The sequence below is a fragment of the Ixodes scapularis genome, unplaced genomic scaffold (assembly GCF_016920785.2).
Source record: "Ixodes scapularis isolate PalLabHiFi unplaced genomic scaffold, ASM1692078v2 PGA_scaffold7__128_contigs__length_106722199, whole genome shotgun sequence".
In the NCBI taxonomy this organism is placed as follows: domain Eukaryota; kingdom Metazoa; phylum Arthropoda; class Arachnida; order Ixodida; family Ixodidae; genus Ixodes; species Ixodes scapularis.
Window position 1 is genome coordinate 102064780 of NW_024609882.1, and position 25567 is coordinate 102090346.

General features: G+C 45.2%; 1 protein-coding gene across 1 annotated transcript in view; it reads right to left on the bottom strand.

Annotated features, from left to right (window-relative positions):
* Positions 1 to 22192, bottom strand: part of LOC8028254 (nuclear transcription factor Y subunit alpha) — a 53222-nt gene extending 31030 nt beyond the window's left edge. Inside the window, exons 1-3 of the mRNA XM_029991788.4 lie at positions 21862 to 22192; positions 3444 to 3682; positions 1111 to 1248 (exon numbers count right to left, since the gene is read on the bottom strand). Of these exons, the coding sequence (XP_029847648.2) occupies positions 1111 to 1248; positions 3444 to 3599 (294 nt within the window). The 5' untranslated portion in view covers positions 3600 to 3682; positions 21862 to 22192. The remainder of the gene's footprint in view (positions 1 to 1110; positions 1249 to 3443; positions 3683 to 21861) is intronic.
* Positions 22193 to 25567: the final 3375 nt, after the last annotated feature.

Sequence of the window (25567 nt, forward strand, 5' to 3'; positions counted from 1 at the left end):
CTCTAGGCTACTCAAGTGTCACTGACTTTCTAGAATAGATTGTACAGACCGTGACTGCAGAGGTGGTTCTGTGCCGACAGGGGCATTAAGCATTGGTTTAGCTGAAACCTTTGGGAGCCAACCACACCCTCTTCCGGCCAGTTGTTTCAGAGACACATTTGTTTACTGGTTTGCAAAAAGGGAGAAACTGCAGTAATGAGAGACCAACGCTCACGGAACACTATAGGACCAATAGGGAATGCCGAAAGTCGCTTTCATTCGAGCATTTATTTCACATGTGAGAGGTGCTAGAGTTTGGATTGCCCATTTTCAACTTGATGGGACGTTCCTTCTTTAGTTTTCTTTCATTCCGATAATAAGAAAACTCACATGTCGTTCACCGTAGAAGGTGTATTGCGTTAAAAGTGCCGGATATTCTACTTTCATTATCCGGGGCTTTAGTACTGGGATAGTGAAAACTTTACCCACCCTTTGGCACTTCGACCACACAAGTGTTTGCTTAGCAGGATTACGTGCGCCATATCACGTCTTCGAGCCAGAATAAAGAGTCTTACTGCAAATATCGCTCCACCGAATAAAGGAAGCTCGTGAAACTGGATTTGCCACACCACCCAAAAAATGCACGAAGTGAGCAAATCGATCGAGGGATCTGCGCCGTCTGCTCAATCTCTCCTACAAACGACGATGACGATAGCTACAGAAGTGCCTCGTTGACTGCACACGCCGCCAATGGCCATAGAAAAATCACAACTAAAGCCTGTTACCAATGGCTATGAGCAAGTCTGCTGATTTGATTCCCACCAAGAGACAAACAAAGAAACCTGGCTGTGTTGTCACATCATCATTATAGCCTACAATTTATTACGGTGCTCTAGATCGTAGGTTCTCAAACTGGGTTGTTTGCCGAGCTTCCAAATTTCCTCGACCGACCCTGCCTGGAATTAATGTTTTCCCCCGGTTCCAGTGCTTTGTTATCAGACCCGAGTAACCCGTTTACGTACAGTTAAGAGCTACGCACATTATTGTTTACAAGGTTCGCAGGCTTCTGCATCGTTCTCTATGCCAAGGCCGGGAGGAGTTCCCGGGCTATGAATAGAGCGCCTCCCTCACCTGAGGCATCTGCTGTCCCGGCTGACCCTGTATCTGTATGGCAGCCGTCTGTCCATTGGGCAGCGTCTGCACCATGATCTGCTGGCCACCCGCCTGCAACAGCTGCGTCTGTCCGTTGGCCTGGGGCATCTGGAGCACCTGAAGTGGTTGGGAGACAGCACCCGACAATGGGTCATCCGGCACGCTTGTCTGTTCATGATCATAACCCAATCTATGGGCTCCGAGAATTCTAAAGAACCATAGTAAAACAAGTCCAGCTCCTTGGGAAGCATTAGAAATTTCCTCCTTTATGTGGATAATGAAGATATATGTAGGTGCATCTAAGATTAGATATATGTTATTTTATCAAGACGTACACATTCCTAACGCCAAAAGCATTGCCTCTTCCTCCGACAACCAAATCTCGTAAAAACTTCTTCGCGCCGATTGATATGTTTCCAATTTTCCTATTAAAAACATGATCCAAGATTGCAACACGCCGAGGTTTCTGCGATTCGGCGCAGAAACCGGAGAGAACTACCGGACGTGCGACGGCACCCTTTGGTTTCTGTGCCAAATTGCAAAAAAACTGGCTTGTCGCAAACTTTGATTTCGCTTTTTATGAGGAAATTGGACCTGCATCGATGTAATCTTTGTTTGTGTTTTTTAGAATCCTTAGAGCCCGTAGTTTCGAGTTATGACCATAAAAAATTATAGAACCCTTCTACTTCACATGAAGATGGAGGACCAGCGAAGCTGTTATTTTTACGACGTCTAGGACAATGACTAGAGGACGACGCCTAGGACGACCTCAAAGATGACTTCTAGGACGACCTCGAGGACGACGCCTAGAGGATGACGTTTAGGACGCCCTTAAGGACTACGTCTAGGAAGACCTCAAGGACAACTTTTAGGACAACGCATAGAGGATGACGTCTAGGACGACTTCTAGGATGACATCTAAGACGACTTCTAGGACGACCTTCAGGACGACATCTAGGGCATCCTCGAGGACGACGTCTAGGAGTACGCCAAGGACACATTCGAGGACAACCTCGAGAACGCTGCCAAGGACGACATGCGGTAAGTATGGGAATGTTCCGAACTGGAACACACGGTGACAGCTGAGAACGAGCAGGAACTTTCTGGAAGAGTACGGAATCGTAAAAGAAAAAACCGGGTTGACCAGGGGTCCTAAACCCGTCCTTCCATGCGGCAGCCGCGTGCATTGTTGGCTCTGCCATACTTGCGACAATATTTAGTAGACTATTTAATACGCTCGAGCGCGTCGTGAGGTTAATTCCTTTGACTGTACTTTTGGCAACGATATTGTTGCACCACGTAAGTATTTTGTGCAAGACAAAACATACCATCCCACGGGCCTCTGGGCTGTTAACCTTCTGATAGTCATCGCCGCGCATGTACACGGCAGCTTCACGTTTGAAAGTGCCCACCTAAACGCGAAACTAAACACATCACGGGAGGTGTTGCTATTTGTCACGTCTTAGGAAACTATAATCGCGGCACCGTGGTTGACTTTGCAGGGACCGTTTATAGTTTTTAAATTAAGACGTTCGGCACGCATGACGCACATGAGATGGTCGCTATGCATGTCGGCTGCTCCAATGGTAGTGGCAATCGAAGCACCGGTTCTTTCGGTTCAGTCTTTTAATGCTCCTCAGAATTGAATTCACAGGACGAGAGCTTACCCTCTGATGGAGAAGCTCCGTAAAGTACCTCCGGTTCAAAACCCGAAACTGACGGAATGTCGTGGAACCAGACACGCCAAAATGAAACCGAATCGAAGGAAGGTGACAACTTTTTGCCTTTAGTATTTTCACTCGATGCTTCTAAACCTGAACTTCTTGCAAGCACAACATGTGCTCCCAGTAGGATCCTTAGAAAAAAAAAAAATGTGTTGACCCTTTATTTAAACTGTTTCTTTCGAAATAAAACCCAATTACTGGGAAACACTTTATGGAAAGAAAAAAATGAAAGACGTTTACAATTCCCTGTAATGCCGAATTAGAGCGCAGCTCCTGAGGAGGAGGAGGGGAGGGTACAGAGAGGAGGGTACCCCCCTCCTTCTCCCTCGTGACGTCACTTGTGACCCTAGTGACATCTCTCGTGAAGGCCTCGTGAAGGTTGTGACATTCACGTGACTTTCACAGTGAAGGTCGTGACCTTCACGGGTGACCCTCGTGACATTACACGTCATGTCATTATCGGGAACGTCCCAGAATGCAACGTGCAGTTACGGAGACACCACTAAGGCCGGAAACGGGCGCCTAAGAGCTGCACTCTAAAACTCGACCGCGAAGGGGCTAAGTGGCACCGAAATGAACCGTCCTCACCTGCGGCTGTGTGGTGACGTGGGTGATGGGGGTGCCGGACAGCGACTGCATCACGGCCACCTGCTGCTGGTGGTCCGCCGTGGCCACTGCCAGGGACTGGCCCTGGGACGAGCTGGCCCCCACCGAGCTCACCACCTGGTACTGCTCCATCTGCATCCCTCCTCGCACCGGCCTCGGTCCGGGCCCCGTGGCAGCGCGGGCGCTACGACTGTCGGCGACCTCCTTCGAGCTCGTCCCAACTGCATGGGGGCAGTGTCGCTCGTCGGTGATTCCCTTTGGCACGACATTTGCAAGCGTGAACTGAACAAGCGTTACCCAAAACATGCCACTAACGTCCGATTATGAGCTAGTTACCATGTTTTCCGGACTATAGTACACATCTAGTTTATTTTCTGGAGAAGCAAAGTTTGGTTAAAGAAAAAAAAGTTATCTTTTAGTCCGCACTTGCTACTTGGTTTGCACATAAACAATTCTCGTATGCAGCGCATGTTGACAAATGCTCGCTTTACTTGCTCACAAAGCCATGTATCCTACATAAATCATCGTTCACATGCTGTCATGCAATAAACCTTGCACACCTCGTCATAATAAACAATATTTAAAAAAAAAATCCTTATAGTATATAGTGTCTGCACAGCACAAAAATTCAACTTCTGAATATGTATAGTCCAGAAAATATGGTATAGTGCTCTAATGTGCTTATCATAAAAGCAAAATACCATGTGGGTCTTATCTGGCTGGTGAGAGAACATGGCGGCTCATTTCTCTGGCTACGGCAAGACGTTATAGCGGTTGAGGCGATGCCAAGTTTTCGGCATTTAGCAATATCCGCATCAAAGGTTGGAAGCAATTTTAGTAAGTTATCGTTAAACTAAAAGCAAAATGACGGACAGCATGGAGTCAAATACAGTGTCCGTTACAAAGAATGGACACAATTTTTTCACCAAATTTGGAAATTATTTATTGACTTTCTAAATTACAGTCAGTCCCAAAAATGTTTCATCTGATCATAACTGTACCACTATACACCAACTTATGTTTACAAACAAACCGGAGCGCCCCTAGCGGACGCCACCGGCGCCGCGCATGCGCGGTGGATGGTGGGCAAGAAGCCCGCCGTCGCCCATAAACAAACCATTGAATTGCGTTGTTGTCGGCGTCGGTGGGAGTCCCCGTGCTCTTTTTCGCGTTGGAATTGTTGATGCTACGTCCTCCTAACAATGTCTCACTATTTGAGCGGCTTCAGCAAAACTAATGAGGCAAAACTTTGCGTGACTAATGTGACGTGCGCCGATTCATTTCACGTGGACGCCGCAGAATGGGCGCTAAAGCCTGACTCCCACGATGAGATTATGCTCGCTGTTTTCAGACGCGACGTTGCTCGGACTGCAAAAGCGTGGACCGTAGCTGAGATGGTGGACGTCGATACTGAAAACCGGAAGTAAAATGGGGCATTACAAGTCGGTGATGGCCACTGGTAACAATAATGATAACCATCTTCTTGTATCTGTTTACACTTAGCCTACTTACCCCAACCAACCTTCAAAAGTGTTTTGAGGCCTGCACTTAGTTCTTATCGCAATTACCGGGTCAACGTTTGGTTTCCGGGCCGCTGTCGTTTGAACGAGCTGACGACAAAAAGCAGCCAAGTTTGAAAGAGCAGACGACAGTTCGAACGCATGCGTAATGGGGTACGGGCAAGAAGCACCGCGTCCCGCGTCAACAAACCACTCGAATGTCACGTTGTCGGCGTCTGTGTGAGTCTGTCTACTCTTTTTCGCGTTGGAATTGTCGATTCTACGTCCTCATCGCAATGTCTTACCACTTTAATCGCTTAAGCGAAATTGTCAAGGCTCGTTACGCCGCTAAACTTTCCGTAAATAATGTGACGTGCGGCGATTCATTCGCATGAACGCCGCAGAATGGACGCCAAAACCATGATGAGATTCTTCCAGCTATTTTCGGTAGCGACGTCGCTCGTGTTGCAAAAGTGTAGAAGGTAGCGGCGATGATCGACGTGGATACTGAAAATCGGAAGCGGGAACAGACCAAGCGTAACAAGTCGGTGATGACCACCGGTACCAATGATCAACATCTTGTATCTACTTTTCACACCGAGCCTACTTAAGTCTTTTGAGGTGTGCAATTACTTCTTATTGCAATCACCGGGTCAAAGTTTGGTCTACGAGCCGCGTTTGTTTGAACGAGCAGACGACAAAAAGCAGACGTTTGAAAGAGCAGACGAAAGTTCGAACGATCAGGCGGCCGTGTGACTTTGAAGACGCACTGAACCCGTGGGTGGTCCAGACAACTTGGAGGTTTTCTCTCGTTTATGTTGGAACAAAGCAAATACTTCTGGCGACCACAAAGTGTTGCCCGCGCACGCAATCGTAGTTCGACAGCGTCTGGTTTGCCCTTTTCACGGCTACTATCCACGTTCTCGGACGAACGGAGAGGGCAAAAACACATGAAAACTGATCTTCAAACCTTTCCAGACTCTTTTGGTACAACCCCCGTCGCAGCATTTTGACGAGAAAGCAGGTTTTTGTCTCGTTTCTTCCAAGGGAACACAGGAATGCATGTCTGGCACGGCGACTTCTGCCCACCGCCGCAGACCGGAAGTGCGTCCGGCGCGCCACCACCGCGGCGTGACGTAGGAGAGTTGAGTTGGTGTATATTCTAACAGTATCTAAGCTTTAGGCTAGTCACGTTCGTGCAGTCTGGAAAATGTGATTCACTGTGCTCAGGGGCATGCACTGTCATCTTTAAAATGAAAAAACAGAAAGCTTTAAAAAAAGATTTTTTTTTTAAGCTTACTGAATTTATTAAGCTTCCTGTAATTTTTTAAGCTTACTGTACTTTCCCACTGAAATTTTCATAAAATTTCAATGAGAAAATAGAGCTGAATGCATTCTAGAAAAAGATTCAAGAAAATCACTTATAACTTTTGAATAAGATATTGGTTAGTCCCGAAACTTTGGCATCTAGTTTGGACAACTCGTGCTACATTTGGGCGGATATTGAGCATTCGGCGACGCAAAGATTATTTTTGCGACGGAAAAAACCTTGTACATTTTTTTTTGGGGGGGGGGGGGGGGGGGGGGGGGGGGGGACACCCTGTACTTTAATCAAAGCTTTTTTTTAAGTTCAGTAATAAGCCTCTTCAACTTGGCTTCATATACCAGTGGCATGCCGTAAAAGCATGAACTTTTCCTTGGAATAATATTTCCCAGTGGCTTTCAAGGAATGTGGAACACTTAATGTCCAGTTCCCATACTTTGCGTGTAAAAAACCAGTGTGAACTGTAGATAAGACAGTGTGGGTTGATTTTACTATGGGGACTGCCAGAGTAAGAACGAAAGGTCTTCCGAATGCCTGGCTTCCAGCACGCGCTCTACGCTTTTCACCGTGGTTCCGCCGTGGGCGCACGCTACGGATGCACAAGAAGCTGAAGCACTGTCGAAGGCAGAAAGCTGGAGGCAGGACAGATGAAGCCCGCCGTTCACACCTTGTCAGTGACACTATGCCATCACAGACTATTTCATTGATGTTCACCAGAGACGAAGTGTTGCTGTCAAAGTACCAAGACAGGTTGGTTTGAAACATTACTTGCACTTTCCTTCGAAGATATATGGCTGATATGTTACGTTGAGGCTTGCGCAAATGGCAGTTCAAATCGCATGGCGCAGCATCGTTCGCATCCTTAAAGGACACATGCAAAGGAAAAAAACATTTTTTTTAGACAGCTTAGATGGAAAAAGGATGTCATAAAACGATTTTGCAACGAAGAAAAAAAATTTTTAGAGCTATATTTACGGCGCTATACGAATTTGTAGTTGGCGCTCGCGGGAGCCGCCGCTAGTCACGTGGTAGGCCCGCGCGCCGCCGCGCTGCGTCGCCGCCGCACGCGGAGCGTTGTGCGAACGTCGCTTCAACGGGTTTCTCCACGCCGCCGTCGCCGCCGCCGCACAAGTTCGTCTGCTTCGGGGCGCCGCCGCCGTCGTCTGGCCGGCGCACAGGTCTATCACGTCTGCTTGCGCTTTTTCAGGAGTTTCCTTTGGGTTTTAAAAGATACTTATTCATCTTAGTTTTTTGTTATACTTCAAACAAAGATGAATAAGTTACTTTTAGAGGCCATAGGAAGCTTCCGAAAGAACGCAAGCACCACGTGATAAATAAAGACCAGTCACGTGATAAATACAGACCACTTTTCCGCGGTGCCAGCGGGCGCCAACTACAAATTCGTTTTGCGCCGTAAATATAGCTCTAAAAATTTTTTTTCTTCGTTGTAAAATTGTTTTATGGCGTCCTTTTTCCATCTAAGCCGTTTAAAAAAAATGTTTTTTCCCTTTGCATGTGTCCTTTAACGCTGCAAGGCAAGCTAGTGTAGGATAGCTTTTTATTGCATTGTGAAGGCTATAAATGTTGCCATACTATTCAATTATCTGCACTATTAGCACGAGCCCATAGGTAGTTACATTTCCTGACAAACTGCCACTTGAAGCAATGGATAACTGCATTTGAGGATGGTTCAATGACTGTCAACGATCGAATAAATTACAAAAATCTGACACCCGCTCCCTCCTCCTAGTCTTCTACCTTCATTTTACGTTGTTTACATGCGAGGAACATTATAACATTCCGACGTGCTCTAACCCCGAGCACCTTCCGGTCACTCCCTTTGGACAGGCCATCTGAGATCGAGTTTCTTTATGCCACTGGTACCAGTTCGCCTAAATGCTAGGCAATCGACAAAGCTGGAGATTTAACAAAGTTCTTCCGTTATGCTATCTATTGTGTACTGGATGAGACCGGTCATCCCGGAGGAGTATTCAAAAGCGTGCAAATGATGTGGCACTCACCAATCCTCTAGACAAAGGGGCAGTGCGGCGAATTTAACATTGAAATAATTTGTAGCTCGTAATGTGGTGGAAAGTTGGGCAAGTTGGTGGTACATGGTAATGGCGAATTGAAGTACACAAACACAGGAAATGAAATAAGGTATGCAACGCGCTTCGTGTGTGTACTTCATCCTCTTGACCTTAGTTTTCTTGGCGCTGTGTATTTCACCGTTCACTTGTAGCTCATATTTTTTATACCATTTATCTTGGCACAAGTGAAAGAAAATACTGCAGTTTAGCCGCTTTATCGCGAAAGAAAAAACTCATATTTTCCCGATCTGCACCCGCATGTGGCGGTCGTCGGAACCTCGGTGTGTCGTCGTCCGGAGCACACAAGCTTTCGTAGCGCCATCTGCCGGAGGTCAAAGAAACCATACCCACAGCGAACTGTCTTTTGTCTCGGTCACTTGCTGCAAACTTCAACGATGTTAAGTGGATGTGGCGCTCTATTGCAGCCGAATTCAACTTTGCAAAGTCGAGAATCGCATTAGTAGAACCCAACGTCCGAGTGACGTCACTGCACACCTCACTCGAAAGATTGTGCGAGTTGGGCAATACCCCAACCTCCGATTTGTTTCGTTCTTTATAGAATCTGGCGTACAGAAGAAAAAAAAATGGTTTTCTGTTCTTCATTTTGTAGGTGACATAGACTGATTTCTGCGATTAATTGACCAATTTCTTGAAATTGTTATTCCGCCCCTTGAAGCATTGGCAGAATGGGAGATAAAATGTTTCATGGACATTTCAGGAATTGGAGCTTGACAGGCTCCCGCCCCCCAGCACTTGATATAGAGTACACAATAAGATTCAAAGTAAATAATCACTCAAAGCATAGCAGAACATTTAAAGTCTAACCGACGAAGAGGTAGAGTGACAATAATACAGATATAAACGCACAAAAATATATATACCGGGTAGGGATCGTTTGCCCTTTATTTATTGTTAGGTGCCCAGATGTAAATGCAAACCGCTCTTATTTTGGAAAACGGCGCATTTGGCGAGCCTCTTTACTCCTGGTTATCTGTCGAAGGCATCGTGATGTCATCATCGGCATCTCTGAGCCTGCTTAGGGGCGAGTAAGGGTCACGTGACACTGCCGACGACGTCACTTTCGCTAGTTTTTCTTTCTGCTCTCCTATCTTGGCACGCAGCAGTGGGCACAGCTACTTTAAAAAAAAAAAACTGATACCAGCCAAATTTTTCTTTTTTAGGGGGGGCGATTTATAATGGTTGTCAGAGTACTACCCAATTAATACTTTGCTACAGCATCACATATATTTTTAATAAACCAAAAAAATGCAACTGCTCAAAACCGAAACTGAACTGGGGAAGAATAAGAAATAGAGGGGAGGAGAGAGTTGGCAGAAGTCACGTGGCTGTGCAATGTTTTTTTTTTTTCTTGAATCAATGTATTTGCAGTTTTTTAAAAGCCACAAAAAATGAACATCATATTTTTTGTCCATTTCTGGTATTGAGTGTGTGACTTCATTGACTCTGATTAGCTTTGGTGGTTGTGTCTAAACCATAAAAAACGGCATGTGACCACAGAGAAGAGAGCGAGCACCACTCAAACCGGTCAGTTCTCGATCGGCGGTTTTCGGGCAGAAAGAAACCGAATTTTGAGCCGCAAATTGTTGTTGGGCTCTCATATGTCGTGTAGAAATGAAAACCTTGGCAAGCATAAACACCCTGTCAGTGTCCCTTTAACCCTTCCACCCCCAGGCCTGGGCTGTACTCGTCATTTGGAGTTTGCACCAATATCGCCAATGACGAGTCGCACTCATCCACCCCGATGCTGTGCCGCTCTCTGCGCCAAAGGCGAGTTACGCCCGGTAATTGGTTCCGGTTTCTAATTTCAACACCAGGGGGCGGTAGAAGTCCAGAAAAACAAAATATGCTTTGCATGCACCTTTGCCGTGTACTTAGCCTGACAACAATCGGTGGCCTGGCAACGGCGATTTAAAAATGGCGGCACGCATGAGGTATGCCAGTGGCGGCGATGTGTCCAGAAAAAGAGCCGTTTCTTGCAGTAGATTGGACAGCAGCGATGCTGAAGACCTCGGATTTGTCTCCAGAGCGAGTCTGACATTGTTTGTAAATACAAGACGGCTTCCGACGACGGCAACAAGAGCGGCGACAACCACGGTGACGAGCTAGCTAGTGCCCGCATGAGCACCAAGAACTCGCCGCCAGTATAAAGTGTCTACGAACTTCACTGTTTGTTACGCCGTATCGGTTCAGATATATATGGCACGTTTCAGTATATTATACCATATTACTCTTGCATACATTGAGAAAAAGCCGTCCTTAAAGTGTTTTAGGGTGATTTCAGATAAGATCGACCAAAGGGTGGCTGGTCGACATTTTTAAATCAACTGATGTTTTTATATGACATTGTCTAGTGTCTGGTATAAACAAATCCACACTTAATTTTGACCAGAAAAAAAATTTGGAGACAAGAAAAATTGTAAGGCAGGGAGAGGTGGACAGTTGCAATAACGCGCACTGATGGAGGGGGCAAGTTTGAAAGTGAATAATTAAAACAATTAGGAGAATTTTAAAACTTTTTACAAACAAACTATGGGTACAACTTGCTTGTAATATAAAGTAATAATATTTATTAAAAATTTATTTAGTTTTCTAAAAATTGCCAAACATGCCTGCTCGAACGACAAATGGCAAACTTTGGAAATCTGTATCTCATGAAATAATTTAATCATTATTACATAACTTGCAGACATTATTTTACTAATATATGGCTATTATTGAAAAAATAAATAAAATATCTGAGTGACACAATAGTTACAATATATTTAGGCAAACATGGGAAAAAAATCAAACAAAGAAAAATTCCAATGCGAATAAAAAAAAAACACCACCTTCGATTTTTTTTAAATTTGGGTACCCTGTTATACTCTATTTCAGCATTCATTTCTATTAAAAACATGTTGCATCATTGCACTGTGAAAGAAGAAACAACTCCCCAAAGTAGGGTCCTTTTTCAAAGCCTACACTTAGCAGTGTCCTATACAAGAAGTGACTCTGAGTTCCAGTTTTATGAAACTTGCACAAATCTTTTATATACATTTATTCAGATGAGGTCATTGATAAAAAGAGTGATCGGTCACACAGTAAAAGGGAGGAGAAACTATATACAGCATTTTACATAAGCGTACAAAGTGGTATCATATTAGAGACTAACGATTTGAGAAAAGATGATGCAGTGTGAAGTTGTACCTTCCGGTATATTTTACATCTAGAGTAAAATAAATAACTTTACTTCCACACACAAAAACAAAGATATAATAGTAAGATATTTAGGTTGGCTGTGTATTTACGATTACAAACAATTTCAGGTGACGGATGCCATAGTGCCTAACTGGAGCAGCTTCGATGCTCTCGGTGTATGAATGAATCGTGGCAAGCCGATATATTTTATCCTGCTCGAGGATAACATTTTGGGATTTTTTTTATAGTGATCAGATAAAAATTATTAGTAACCACCAACAAAAACAGTAGGTTAAATACCCCGTGAAGAAAAATGTGATAAATAAGATGTCCCTGCATTCAAAATGAGCAGTCCTTGGGAAATCAAATTCGGCACTTTACGCTAAGGTTTTCCTCGCTGTACCCATTTAATAAAGTTGCTTCCAAGCAGATCCGACTGTCCGTGCTACATATACGTCACAGGTCCCTTCTGTTGATGACTTGCTGAGCCGCCACGTGTGCCAAGACTGAATGCCAGGGAAGGCGCGCACCGTCAGCCACTCTTCTTTTTTTTGTTCACTATACCGAACAACCTCATTTTCGTCCAGATATACAAGATGCACGCCTTTCAGTTTCTTTGATAGAACGCTCACCATTGTCCTGGCCGTCTGAATTGCGCTTACTGAACGTTCTCTCAGGTTGTTCAGCGTGGCCTGGTGCTTCACGAGTCCGCCAACTCCGTCACATGCATTTTTCCCATGTCCAGATGCAGAAAATAACCACTGGGCTTGTGGGCAATCGTCCTTTGCAAATTGGTGAAGCTGGTAGCGATTCTTGAAATGACTGGCGGCGCCGTCACTTACGTACGTCACATACGAGTATACCGCAACGTTGTCTTCAACCCACTCCTTCACTTTTTCTAGAGCCAAGCAAGCGTGAGCGGCGTCGTGACACAGGTCCTCACTGATGATGGCAAAGCTGTTTGTAGATTTTCTTGTCGTCACTACACATGTAAATATCGAAACTTGTTTTTTTTTCCAGTGATATGCTTGCACTTCGTCAGGAAGCACGATGGTCCAGTTTTAAGCAAAGTCAAAATGAAAGACAATGCTCCTGCGTTGCATGCACTGTTTTTCATCGTAGATCGCTTTACCTTGCGTTTGCCGGATATGGTTGTGAAGTACCCAACTTCCAACCGTCACTTGGATGACTTTTAGGAAAGTCTCAGGTTCCAAAGTTTTTTTCACAAGGTCGCCGGACTCCCATGTTGCAAGCACAATCTCTTCATCCTCAGGGATATCAAGTTCCTGGAGTGTAAGAAACTGGCCTTTTGGGCAGTGATCACAGTCTCCTTGAAGGCACAGTTCTGTTGCTGGGTCGCACAGAAATGCCGAGTTCATTTCACCAGTGTTGAATGTTGAGCCTGTAACGTTCTCTAGAGCGGCAATACAAAGATAATAATTGGCGCAGCGCACACAAACGCACACTTCCTGGTGTGGAATACATTGGACCCATCTAGGGCGCAACGAATAAAATTTCGTTAGCCCAACGCCGGAATCGGGATGCTTGTCTTTGTATATACGGAAGGCCTCTCGTATTGAGCGTGTCATGAAGCGCTTTGGCACGAACGTTTTCTCTCTGTTGAGCATGACAGAGATGACGTCCTTCTGGTTGGGACTTTTGCGCGAACATTGTAGCTCGTCTTTCGTGAAGTACTCTAGGGCAACAGACAGGTTCTCAGGGCTCACCTTGCACCTCGTGTAAGGATCCGGCTCATACCACACGCCATGCTTTTCCTTGAGTTTTCGGGATTTACTGATGAGGTACATTGAGGCCTGTGGAATCATCTTTTGAACCTCATTCTTCGTCAGTGTTGACGGCAGGAGTGTAAGCAGTTGACAACGTTTCCGGAGAGAGGTGGCGGTTTCAAAGGCCTGCCGAAAGTTGTCCACCCACTCAGTGCATGTGGAGCATGTTGGTTCGGACGACCCCGATGGTGCGTCCCTGTCGTACGCAATACATAGCCTTGAGCGTATATTCTTGACAGCAACCTGCTCCAGTTCTGTCTGCTTTCTCTTGACATAGGCAGGCCTGTCTCGACTTCTTACGACGCTTGGTTGTCTCAGCGGCGACACATCTGTAGGTAGTATGCTGCGATTTAGATCTTCAATTGCTTCTTCAGCTGGCACAAATATGTCAGGGCACTGCTCTGAGCTTCGCATCGAGATCTCCTTAGTGATGTGCATGAAGCAATGGTAGCACAGGTAGTCCGTCGCACTCACTTTGGTGGAACAGTCAGGCGGAAGAATTTGCTTCAACGAGTTTAGGTCCAACTCGCCAACACTTCGAAAATTCCGCTGCTTTGGTATAGTCTTTTTGTGTTTGCAAAAGTAATCTGCACAAAACACTCGTTCGGAGCTCCAGGACGTCTTCATAATGTATACATAAATACTAGAAAGTAAACCCCAACTGATGGCATATAATTGCCAAGTGAAAGAACTACTGGGTGCACAAGTGACAAGTCCGAGGCTGAGGAGCTCACTCACTGCAAACATACATTTGAAAAGAGAGGTCACAACTGAGGCTGTCGGCAAAGCTTGATCCACGTCAAAGGAAGAAAGAGGGAAAGTCTCCAGACAAAAAATTGTGGTCAGCGGCCTTCGAAAAAGACTTTCCGGAATCGCACTGTCGTCCCTCCACGCGCTGATATGAAAGCACCCGAGCTTCTACCACGTGGTTCATGACACAGCCTGAGCCATGTCGGCGACCGGTTCGCGAGGGGTTGGCGGTGGGGTTACGTTGATGGTCACTCGGATTAGCCCTTGCTGTACTGAGCTACCGCCTGCAGTGCCTTATCGCCGGCTGGTGTCAACAACGAGAACACACACACCCTGTCTACACCAAAACTACAAGCACTCACCGCACACGCGTCGCCGCCGCTTTTAAGCTTTTGTGAAATTGCTTTCTTTTGACGCGGAGAACCGCCTTATCTTAACTACGCGCCTGAAATCCTTCCAGGCGGGCGTACACAATATCAAGCGTTTCGAGAAATGCCCGTGGAGTAGAACTATGGGAAAATTCGGAGCCCGCGATGTCGATATCGTCGCCGTTGTGTTAGTACGCCGTCGCGTACTGCAGTCCCCCGTTGGGGGAGGGGGGGGGGGGGGGGGGGGGCGGTCTTACTACGATAACATGGCGACAGCGTTTACACTCTATGTATTTACGCGAGGCTCGAGTATTTGGGGATAATGCTGCCGGTTGGTGTGCCCCTTTGTGCCTGATATTATCGCCCGTGACGCCAGCGAGTGAGATGGCGACAGGCATGACTGCTCAGTAAACAGGCGTCGGCGGCCATTAGGGAGGCTCAAGTGAGGGTGGGTGCAACTGCTAGATCGGCGATCACGGGACATGGACGCCATTTAATTGCTAAATTTTGCTGGGAGTCTATGGGGCAAAGGGTCGTTTTCTTTCCTAACTCGGGTCATGAAAGCCCATTAAGGTGCTTGAATAATTTACACAAGGTATAAATGATTACTTTTCCATAGCCACCAGTTTTGTTGCGATAGGTTAAGTATTTTTTTAACGCGAAAAATGGTAAATTCCGCCATCTTGGACGTTGCTGCTTGTCTGGCAACTTTGCTTTCTCCGCTCGACGTTTGCAATTCTCGGAGCGAGAAGGAAGCGAGAGAGGCTGCGCCAAGGCGCTCGTTGCTTGCAATGGGAGGCGAGAGGAGGAAAGGCGCATGGAGCAACAGAGTTGCAACAGAGCGGGCGCCTGTTCTCACGCAGGCAACACTGGCGCATATCCTTTCTCGAATCCTCTCTCTCAGGCGCCGCCATTAAATTGCAAACGCTCTCCAGGTTTCGAGTTGCGCCCACCCTCACTACAGCCTCCCTAGCGGCCATGTTTTGCTGGTTGAAGCGAACCCCCTTGTCCTTGACAGCGAGCGGGGAAATGCGAAAAAAAGATTGTATCGGCCAGTTTGCCAGAACTAGCGACGAGTGTCGTCTGCGGTTTCCGGCAACTATTTTGCCATAATCGTGAGCTTAGCGAGGAAATGATTTTTGCTAGCCACAGAACACTACCACGCAGAAAGGGAATGCTTGAACATGTTTTTGTTCTGGATATATATCAGGGATATATATGAGAGAGAGAGAGAGAGAGATGAAGGTAGAGCGGAAGAGGGAATAGCATATAGTGTCGCAGGAGAATAAAGTAAACAAAGTTCCTAGTGGCCGATGGCTGCATGATCTTTTCTCGGATCACTAGTCCGTAATATGATACCTCTTTGTACACGGTAGTTTCTCCTTAATTTAAGTGTGTGAACGATTTCTTTAGTTATCATTGGCCTCATCTGAATAAAAATATATAAAAGATGTGTGTTGGTTTCATGAAACTGGAACTCAGAGTCAGTTCTTGTATAAAACACTGCTAAGTGTAGGCTTTGAAAAAGGACCCTACTTTGGGGAGTTGTATCTTCTTTCTCAATAAAATGATGCAACATGTTTTTAATGGAAATGAATGCCGAAATAGAGTATAACAAGTTACCTAAATTTTAAAAAAATCGAGGGTGGTGTTTTTTTTTATTCGCATCGGAATTTTTCTTTGTTTGATTTTTTTTCCATGTTTGACTAAATATATCCTAACTATTGTATCACACAGATACCTTAGTTATTTTTTAAATATTAGCTATATATTAGTAGAATAATATCCTCAAATTATATCATAATGATTAAATTATTTCATGAGATACAGACCTCCAAAGTTTGCCATTTGTCGTTCGAGCAGGCATGTTTGTCAATTTTTAGAAAAATAAATAAATTTTAAATAAATATGATTACTTTATATTACAAGCAAGCTATACCCATAGTTTGCGCCTAAAACGTATTAGAGTTCTCCTAATGTTATCGCTTTAGTTATTCACTCTCAAACGGGCCCCCCTCCATCAGTGCGCGTTAATGCAACTGTCCACCACCTCATGCCTTACGATTTTTCCTGTCCCCAAGTATTTTTTCTAGTCAAAACTAAGTTTGGATTCGTTCATACCAGACACTAGACAATAACATATAAAAACATCAGTTGATTTGAAAATGTCGACTAGCCATCCTTTGGTCGATCTTATCTGAAATCACCCTTTATTTATTTTTTTAGTTTTAGTATTAATTACAACCAGGAACCAACCAAGCAAAATATGTTCCCAATCAGAAAAACAAACAAAAAATGACTACATACAAATTTTTTTGGAAATTCGGTGCATTTTTTGGAAATAATCTGGGGGTTAAAGGGTAAATTGCCAATGATGTATTTTTTACTCACAGAGTGATGGAAGTGGCATTTGACTTTCTGCAGCAGGTTTTGTAGCAGGCAAAATATTGATTCGAATCAGCCACCAAAGCTTTTGGAGTACATGCCAATGCTTATTTGCTCATCACTTCAAAATGAAAACGTGACTGCATCGCTAAATAAAACGTACACCCTTTTTTTTTTTTTTTTTTTTAGAAATAAGACTTAGGTCAGAGTAGGTTCTGTTTACATGTGGTATTGAAAAAAATTGTCGTGAAATGAAGCATAGTGTGATACCTTGGTCGAGTCTCTCCTCTTTTTACTTGGTAGCTTATTTAGCTTGCAAAAATAATTTCCATAAAATGCGAGGAAAAACCAGCAAAACCGTTGAGATGTATTTCAATCAATATACAACCCCGATCCGATCCCCCCCCCCCCCCCCCTCGTTCTTTAAACCTAGAAAACTCAGGATTCCTATAAATTGCCACCCACAAATATTATGAAAACCTACAGTTGCACATTAAAAAGTAGAACTGCACTTTAGCAGCATAGGAACCAGAGTTGAGTTGATATTCGCTGCCCTTTCACCTGAGTGCTCGAACAACCATATTTATTCAAATGTACCGTAAAATACCAGACAAACGCCCACTCAAAATTTAGAGATAATTGTGAAAAAATGAGGGATCGGCACTTAGCCACATCAATTTTACATATCAATGTATTGTGCATATTTCCTCAGATCTTACCAATCTGCGAATGGGCGCTTACTCTGGAATGGGCAGATGCACAGTATTCTACGGTAATTTTCGAACCAACCCAGGCGCTCCTCCATGTCAGCCGCTGCTGCTAACACTCTGGTGCAGAGCGGTGATGCTCGACGCGCGCACCGGTATGAGGCGGTGAAGGTTGATGCAAGCGGCATAAGTGCCACGGTACATTGTAACCACTACATGGCCATAACCCCATTAGTGGCATTATGTCAATGCCTAAGTGTTTTGAACATTTTTTCTTCGCACCAGTTTTGGGCTAGTTCTGTTATGGGCTTTTATTTTCGAAACAGACTCCAATGTCAGAACGTTGGCATGTCACGACTGACAAAATACACACGAGAGAAATAGGAACTTGCCAAATGTAGTCCCTGGTTATATTTTGGGATCTGTCCTTCCAATGTTTCTTTTTTGCAAAATCCTGAGGGTATGTTTCATAGTTTATTCTTTGCTGAATATTCAGGGTTTAGTGGAGTTTATTTCAGTTAGACTCCAAGGGGCTCCGAAATTCAAAGCTTAATTTTGCTGCGTTTACCGTCTCTCAAAAATAAAAATAAACACAAAAAGAAACTAATTTATTTACATTGCAAGAGGTCAACCTGCATAGGTGATATCCGGACAGATAAGAACTCGCCTATATCGACTGATGATCCCTCAGTTGGATTTGGCACCCTCGCCAGTAGCTAACTACAATACTAAAGGCCACACACTTGCAACTTCTTAGGACGGCATGCCCTCGAAACTTCCTAAAACCTCTTACTACAAGATGACACACTGGCACCACTTATCAGGCGACACTTTCAGTGTCTGCATAATTCTCTTCTTTTTTTTCATTTTTGCACACCATTTTTTTTTTGTGGGGGGGGGGGGGGGGGAATAGTTTTTAAGCTGTTATAAACTAACATTACTCACAGATAGTATGTGGATCTGATCTCCGCAAATACCGGAAAACATTCACTCTAGAGAAATGGAGTTCCACGGTCACCTCATAAAAAGCGCCAGCATGCCAGGTTTTTTTTCTTTTTTTTTCTATTTGAATTTGTTTTGGATAGAAGTAGAAGCAGATGTTTAAGATGCAATACAGAGTTTTTATTGGAGCCAACATTACTAGAACACTCAGTTGGGAAACTTGCCGTTCAAACCTAGGTCGCTGCTGTCCACCGAGACCAAGCTAAATACGATAACAGCGCCACCCTTTAGCGACGAGTTGAAACATGAAAGTTGCCTTACGTGGCTACTGTTAGAGACACTGAATGTTCCCAGAGTACCGAAACTCCCATGCTCAAGGTGCCAAGATGGCAGCTCAATCTCTTTTCTTTACTGTGGTCACCTTGAGCTTCTAGAAAGCATGCTTTTGCATAAAAACAAAATGAAAAAACCATCTTTGTAGGAACTTTTATTGGAGTTTAGTACAAAATGACAGGCACGCGATGTTTTCCAAAATCTTTAGTTTACAAGGTTTTGCAGCACATTTAATATTGGTTCTTATACAACCATGTCTTACCGGCGATTTCAGGCAGCGTATCCTGACCTGGACGTGTCCTAACCTCGGTAGTAATTCGCGGTGCATCTGCTTGGGAGACGGGGGTCAGTATCCCTTCCACCGTATATGTTTCGGCGCCAAAATGTCCGATTAAACCCAGAATAGAACAGTCACAGCGGACGCTATCGAATGCGATACTCTCGAACCAATACAAGTTCCCCGAGTGGTCGCTGTAAGAGAAATGGCGGCGTTGCGATTGCCATTAGCTCGGTTCTCGAGTACTGATCAGTGCCACTTTTTCAGAGCAGGCTCTATGGCAGTTTCCCAACTGCGTTGTTCTAGTAACGTTGATGAGAGCTGTGCAAGTGTTATGTTTTTTGTGTTTGATAGCTTTGGCGAGTTTTTTAATGCACCATAACATCGACCTCTACGTCAGTCTGTTCTCTTGTCCTGAAAGATTTTTAAAGTTTTTAAGGCACAAGGTCCTCGGAATATGCGAGTGTGTCAACAGGCCTCAACTGCCCCACGACAAAACTTGCAAACAAGTGTTGCTTCGACAGATGCCGATATATTAAAATCGCCAAACTGCCAGACGTAGTAGCCGGGAAGCTTGTTTCCTTCACATTCTTATCCACCATTCCATCCCACAGTTGCACAAGTGCAAACAAGGTGAGGGACAGGTGGAAGAAACAAACAAACCACACACTGCAGTTTGCAATAGATTCCGTTTCACCTGGGGCCGCAGAGCAGGCTACAAGTCAAAGACCGTCCAATGTTCCCAAAGGCCAAGTGACACTTGCGCGACATTGGATCAGTTTCAATGGCTCGTAGCACCGTCCGAGATCCATCATAAGGTCCCACCCCCACCTATAAAATCGGGGGTTCCTAGCTTCGACTTTTGTGAGAACTAAAAAGCACAACGTGCCTCCCTCCCCCTCCCTCCCTCCCTCCCTCCCTCCCTCCCCCCCCCCCCCCCCGCCCCCCCAAAATATTTAAAATGTGTTTTTCACCGCATATATAGAGTGTGCGTTGCCAATTGCTCGATTTCCACCCAAATGTCAAAATTTCCCTACCGTTACCTTATTCAAAAGTTAAAGAAAAGTTTCAGAATTCAGATTGGATTTTCTGAAACTTTCAATAGGAAAATGGGGCCTGTTCTCGGTGGCCTGCCCCATGCATATGTGGGCTTTGTCAGTCACTATTTTACCACTGAAAATTTCCAAAGATCACTTATAACTTTTAAATAAGATTATGGCACCTGGTTCAAACCGCAAGTGCTACATTGGGGAGAAACTGAGCGCCAAACGCTATTTTATTTTCCAGATAAGAAATTAAAAAAAAAAAAAAAATTGAGTTTTATTAGTGGCCTGTTGCCCTGACCTAACTTGGGCGACATAAACAGTCGACCCCTTTCTGCCAAAAGTAGGGTTTAAACGAACCTGGAGTGGCCTCTACTCAGGATCTTGTGCTCTGACCAAACGTATTAGTACCCATTTGTAAAAGACTGTTCTTTTGTGCCACTGCGAGTTGAAATGTTTTATTGTTTCGGATTAATTCAAATGGACGAAAATCGCACCAGCGAGTGTTGTTCAGACTTACTCGAATTCATCCGAAAACGGGACCTCTCAACTGTACAAATTGAGTTTAAACTGCAGTTGATGAGATGTACCAATTTAAGAACCACAATTAGATCCCTTAATTGCATCAGCCTTGTTTTGTTCCTTAAAACATCTCTATGATTGTGCTCCTTACTGTATGGTCACAGGGCAGTATGGGCACATATTTGCCTCGAAGCCGTCGATCGGTAGAAGTTCAGCGAAAGTTACTGTGAATTCCTGCATCACCAAGTACCGGCTCGCGGAACGCACGACGTCAGGTTAAAGTGCTATGCGAGAAAGAAAAACCGGCTTTATCGTCTGCTAAATTTACACCGCCTTGACGTCTGCTAGCCCGGCCAGCATGCCAGTTATGCCAGCGAGTGGAAGGGGAAAAAATGCGCAGTCTGCCAGCGCAGCCCAGCGCGAACGCTTTCCGAAAAGAACAAAACGTGGCCTGAGAGTTAAAGCGCAGTGTTGGAATCTGCGACTGGAATTTGTCGAAGAAAAAAAAATAGATAAACGACAAGTCGACCCCACGAAGCAGACAGGCCGATTCCCATGACCGCGTTGGCGTCAGGTCAACGAAACCAAACTGTGCCACCCATCGAATCGCCTCCTATTTTAACGTCCTCAGTCGGGCAAACTAAGCTCACAGTGGCGCACTGGGCGCACGCTACGCAACCTAGCTGACCTAGCGCGGAAACAATGAAGCAAACAAGAAAAGCGAATCGCAAGGTTCCCTCACCGATACGCGAAGATGGTATCGGCAACTGCGGGAACGCTAGGCCTAACTAAGCAAGCGAAGCCCACGGTGGCGAAATAATCGGACTCGGGAGCTCGGGACACCTCGAGCGCTCGTATCAAAAGATGATCTCGCAAAATATCCACAGCGATACCCGGAGCACTCATTCACCGGTGATACGAAGAATGGTAGCTGAGCGTCAGCGAGTTACTGCGGAGGCTTTCTTTTCTTTTCTTCTCCGAGTGAAAGCCAGCCAGCAAAGTTGCTTTGTGAGGAAAGGGAAAACAGCGCGTCGAGAACGGCCATTGTCTCGGAAGTTGGCAGTGGGTTTGTCGGGTCGGCGCGCTGGAACGTGGGTCCAAGCTCAAATCTGGCGGCGCGGACGAGGCGAGCAAGGCACTCGCGGGACAAAATCGAAGATAATTTGCCAACTTACATTTGCCAGAAGCAGAGTGGTCCCAACGTAGGTTCTGTTGATTGGCTCCGGTCGCCTATGGAAATCCTGCGCCAATGGACAACGAAATCATCCGTCATAAAAACAAGAAGCTTCGTCTTTATTGGCGACCCGTTGAAACGCTTTCTCGGGGCCTCTGGGGAAAAATGTTAGTTCTTAAAATTAAAAATAAATGTCCTATACCGCGTTTGGAGTGATTATAAATAAGAATTAATGTAAAGTGTTCTAAGTTTTATTCGTGTGGGGAGTGCGCGTAACGCGTGGAACGGCACAAGCTTTATCAACTCTACCAACTCTGCAGCACGACCCTTACTGGGCGAATATAGAGGATGTTTGTTGCGCCCCCTCTACCTCGTTGTCTTTTTGCTCGTTGTATATCTACCTCGTTGTTGTATATAGTGCTCTCGGCTGGATGGATAAATAAATCCCTGATAAATCCCATAAAGCCCAGAGCCTCTGATAAATCCTGCTGAGCCCTTTGGATCGGGCGGTAGCTTACGCCACCATGCCGCGAACCACCCTAGGTTCGATTTCGAAAGATTTCGATATTTTCGACCGAACTGATGTTCGATATCGAAAGGTTTCGATATTTTCTACCGTACGGAGATTCGAATTAAAAAAATTCGCAACTTTCAAAAATCGTGAAGTTTCAAAATCGAAAAGTTCGAAGCTTTCACGGTTTTTAAAAGTTCGGGTTTGATTATTTCGAATATTTTTTTTTACTTGAGGTTCGAGAAAATTGAAGATTTCGAACTTTCCTAACTTGAAATTCAAAAAAATTCGAATGTTTCAAATTTCTTTTGATCTGAAATTCGAAAAATTCTAACTTTTTGAATTCTTTTTCATGAAATCGAAGATTTCGCATTTCTTTCTACATAAAGGTAAAAAAATCGAAGGTTTCGATTCCCTTTAGCGCTAAATTCGAAAAAGAAACTTAGGTTTCGAATTTCTTTAAAGTCCAAGTGCGCAAAGTTCGAAGTCCGGTTTTCATGTTCCGCCACAGTTTCAGTTTCAAATAACGTTTTCACGCCTCACTGGTTTTCACGAAATCAGGTTTAGAAATGGAAATGTTCGGGTGTGATATTCAGATTGCGCAAAGTTAGTGTCCCGGATGTGCTGGATTATTTGCCAGTGCAGAGTGACGTGTGCAGATCAGTTTTGTGGCCGGGGGGTCTTTAACGTGCATCACGCAGTAGTGATCAGTGATCACACGAACGCACTGTTTAACGATACTCATCTAGTTCGAAACGGCCAGGGGCAGGCAGGTGGTTGAGGGTCACTGAGGCTCAGAAAAACCTTGAAGCGATCTGGCAAACTGCCTCCCCACCCCCTTGCACGCTGGTAGTAATCCGCTCGAACGCCGAGAGAATGAGGTCGCTGCCGAGCACAATGAGCCAGAGCCATTTATCGAGAGAGTTTGGCCATACATTGGTTTGAATAGGCGAACGTCTCGGGGCCAACCACAGGCCGCGAAACAGCCCCTAGCGGTGGTCTTGAGCTCTAAATTTGTGACACGACTAATTCAAGCCGTTTCAGCGTCGCTAGAGTTAAAAAGTGTGACTCTCAGTGACTGAAAACTTTTTGCGTGCGAGGTTTTCGTCACGCCAATATTCAAGTGTAGAATAAATGAACGTGCGCTCCAAACCAGGGCTAACTTGCTAGAAACAGCGTCTCAGCTGAGACGATGAAAGAAAGCACTGCCAAAGCCAGCGCACGAGTCGAGCGGGACTCCGCGTCTCCAGACGCTCGCGCGTCCCACCCTTTGCACTGTTTTCTTTCCGCCAGTCACAGGACGCTGTTCTAACAATCCAACATCAGCGGCGCAGAGAAAAACATGGGCACGAGCGCGTGGCTTCGGAAAGTGGCTCCTATGCAGGAGTTCTCGTACAAACAAAAGCGTTTCGCTGAGCTAGGTTCACGCGCCTGTACCTTTGTCTTCACTGCCGACATTTGTGAGATGGAGCAGAGAGACCGAGATTGAACGCGTCTATTTCACGCTTTGAATGTCGTTCGCAATATTGTGACGTCGCGGTCTCCTGATTGGTCGACGCTGTGTCACAAATTTAGTTTACGCTCTAAGCGCGGGGGGACTATTCGGCGCTGGCGGCGGCCTTTGCTCCGCCTATTGGCCAAACTCTCCCAATACACGGCTCTGCAATGAGCCAAAACACGTAATCGCAACTAATAAGGTTGTGCTTCTCGAAAAAATACGCGGACAAGGAGGTATACACGACGTTTCGGGCAGACGCCCTTCGCCGCTCGAGTAGACCCCAGAGGCAACAAACCGTTTTCGAGCCCAGTCACTGAGTTTGGGGCTAGACTCCAACGAGGCTAGACTCTCACCGGCGTCCCTTCTAACCCTAACCGAGTGGACTGTGCGCCGCCTGCGTAGGCGCAGTTTCAAACGCTGCTGACGGCTAAATTCTCGTATTTCCCCGCTATATTTTGTGTTTCATGGTACCTGTATTTTCCCGAAAACATTGAGAAAGCATTGTGCCACATTTAAAAAAAAAAAAAAAAAAAAAAAAAAGCTGTAAACTATTTTTGTTGCGTACGCGTGCGACAGAACGAATGCGACTGGAATCTAGTTATTTGTTTTTTTCTAACGATAAGTTTTGACGGCGCCGCGGGATTCGCCGCATGTGAAACGACAAAGCGCTTTGCTGTCAAAAATAAATTGGAACAGAAGAGGGCCAAAAGTCATGCATTTTTCACGCTCACAAATAACGTGTTTATCGATGGACAGGACACGGACATACAATTGAGGAAGTGTTACCATTCGAACAATATGTCGTACGTACCACACGATGCAGCGTTATCCGAAAAGAATTTATTTGAGAAAGATCTCAAATAACACAGTCACAGTCGACGACAGTCACATCTTGACGATCGGACGGAATCCGAAATGACTTCGTTTTGGGTACACCGTGGTTTTGGGGCAAGTTTTGGGGAGAGCTTCCTTCTTTCACAACCGCACCAAGGCAAACAAACAAATGCGACTGACCCGCTTCTCACCCCAACCCGGACAACTATTTTGGGAGATGACTGGGGATTCTACGCGGATTATCTGTAAGAGGGGGGAGAACAATGGTCGCAAAATCGCGTCGAGGGTCGTTCGACGTCCTTCACCTCCTTCGTTTCCCTTGGATTTCGAGCAGAAAAGCTTGAATGGCAGGCACTTACCAGCCTTATTTTTCACAATGGAAGATAACACAGAAAGGGTACGCAGCACCCATAAAAAAAATTAAGTGGAAACTTTCAAGAGAGCCGAGAAAACGTTGAATGCAAAACCGCAAAAACGTAGGTAGAGAATCGCGCTAAGCGGGTCTTCACAGTCAGAGAGAGTGGCAAAAAATTTCTAGCTGACAGAGGGCGCGAGAGTCGCACCAGCCACATCAGCATCAGGAACATGGCGGCGGCCTAGGAGCGTTTTTTGCAAAGGTGTATTGTAGGTTTAGTTTGTACATGATGCAAAATCCTGAGACTGGGAATGAAATTTGAAAGAAAAAGTGTAAGAAGACAGAAAAAAGGGGACAGGACAACGTTTCAAACTCAACTCAGCTAAAAACTCAGCTCAGGAATAACGTCTCAAATTCAACTCAACTGAGTTTGAGACTTTGTCCTGTCGCTTTTTTCCTTTCTTCTCACACTATTTGTTTAGAATTTCATTCCGAGTCTCGGGATTTTG